Source organism: Trachymyrmex septentrionalis, unplaced genomic scaffold, assembly GCF_001594115.1.
Source record: "Trachymyrmex septentrionalis isolate Tsep2-gDNA-1 unplaced genomic scaffold, Tsep1.0 scaffold11, whole genome shotgun sequence".
Lineage (NCBI taxonomy): Eukaryota > Metazoa > Arthropoda > Insecta > Hymenoptera > Formicidae > Trachymyrmex > Trachymyrmex septentrionalis.
In genome coordinates, this window is record NW_017304228.1 from 543988 (window position 1) to 545981 (window position 1994).

The following is a 1994-nucleotide window of genomic DNA, read 5'->3' on the forward strand; positions in this document are numbered from 1 at the left end:
CGCGCTTGCATACACGTTGACGTTCTTTCCGAACGATTTATTTCGTCGACATATTAACTACTCCGTTTCTATAAGGATATAAGTTTTTAGAAACGAAATCGCTTCAGGTACGCGTAACGTATGTACTGTGAACGACGTAAGTTAATACTGTAATTCTTATTAAATACAAGAGACGTATCCATTGGCGCGGTCCTTATTCCACTTGGCGAACTCGAAAATGACGTATCCGGAAACTGTCTCTAGCGCAGTTCTAAGGCAGTCAATAGACGCAAGACAATAGGAGCGCATAATCCAGGAATGGCTCCTGCATTTTGACGCCGGATACACGTAGGAGGGAGACGACATCGCGCGAGACATTATTGCGCCCGCCTTTATTGCGGACCTCCCCTCCCCTCCCCCCTTCCCCCTCTTTCTCTCTCAACCCCTTCTCGCTCTCTCTTACTCTCTTCCTCTTGCATGCGCGCGTCCCGGTAACGATATTGACGCCAATCTTGCCTCGCTAACCTCCTTGTTATCCCCGCAGATTACACTTTAGAACCGCCTCCGTGATAACGTTACGCGCCCGCGTATCACACTATACTCGTCGAGTGCGATGCACAATTCTCGGAGTTGCCAGTAATGCGTCAGCATACGGCGCCCGTGATATCTTATCGTTCGCGGATAATCAGTAGCTTATTACTAAGTTAGAGCAAATCGTATTCTACGATTCCCCCCGTATTCTGGAAATTCGGATTTCTAACTTCATTTCACGTTGACATCACGGCACATTTACACGCTTTACATGATTTCCCTCACGTGTGTACAACCGATTTATACCGAATCTCCGATTCCACCAATGTTTCATCTCAGCTCAAGCTTCCCCTTCATCTTTCTCTTAGAACTGGAAGAAGATAAAGAGTTTACTTGAATCGAGATTAAAATTAAATTATAATTGGTAAGAACCGGACATGAATCTAGTTATTTCTTCTCGATATAGAGAATTTCTCGTATCGAGTTTAATGAAAAACATGGCATATGCCAAGAACGCTACGTACTTTTCTCCTTGTCTGAAATCAATCGAGCCATCTTGTTGATGCGGGGGTCGAAGGGCACCAGAGAATTCTCGTTTAAACAACGCTCGTTCTTTCGTTGAAGTTCCTGCCTGTAATAACAATTAAAAAAAAAAATATATATATATACATATATATATATATATATAATAAATGAAATGCGGAGATCTCTCTACACAAGCAGTCATCTCACTGGAGCACGTATCTCCATTCCTCCCGTTGTTTTATTTCAACGTCGCTCGTTAACCGGGCTTAAGCGAGCACCCCGCTCGACTCTATTGTAATTAGCGAAACATTTGCAAGTCATTTACAATGGGACGGTGGGAAGGCGCGTGAAACCGTTATGAATATTCCACGTATGTCCCGGTCCCGCGTCGCGGGTAGTGCGATATGTACTTCCGGAATAAACACTCGTAGGGGTCGACGAGAGCTTCAAATTACTATCTTCTCAAGTTTCACGAAGTAGACGCAAATACTACGAAGTTTCGCGGGAGAGACTGTCAGATATACTACTTCGGTATATACGCATGCACATTCGGTGTACCAGCGGTAACCTATAGGATAGAATGTTTGACGTGACGTATCACTATTGATACAAAGATCGTGCATATGTATCGCGTATATATGTAGATCGATACAGAAAGAGAGTGAGAGAGGGGAGGGGGGAGGGGAGAAAAGGGGAAACGAGAGACAGAAACTTGAGAGGTACGTATGTACGTAGTAGTATTCATAATTGAAAAGCTTCATGGAGGAACGTTGCGAATTTATCGGAATGTTTTATCAGAAAAACCCCGCTACATAGCTGAAAACGTAATATTAGAATACATTCGAGTAACGACGGAATCTAAATGAGACGTGACGGCAATATTAAAAATGTGCATTATCGCAAAAATATACGTATATATATATATATATATATATATATATATATATATATATATAATA

The 1994-nt window shown here is 42.3% G+C and overlaps 1 protein-coding gene across 5 annotated transcripts in view; it reads right to left on the reverse strand.

The window, feature by feature from the left end:
• Window positions 1-1994, reverse strand: part of LOC108750934 (SET and MYND domain-containing protein 4-like) — a 44001-nt gene that overhangs the window by 22213 nt on the left and 19794 nt on the right. For all 5 annotated transcript variants that reach the window (XM_018490828.1, XM_018490819.1, XM_018490813.1 and 2 more), the window contains one exon: window positions 1035-1141. In XM_018490828.1, coding sequence (XP_018346330.1) covers window positions 1035-1141 — 107 coding nt within the window. The remainder of the gene's footprint in view (window positions 1-1034; window positions 1142-1994) is intronic.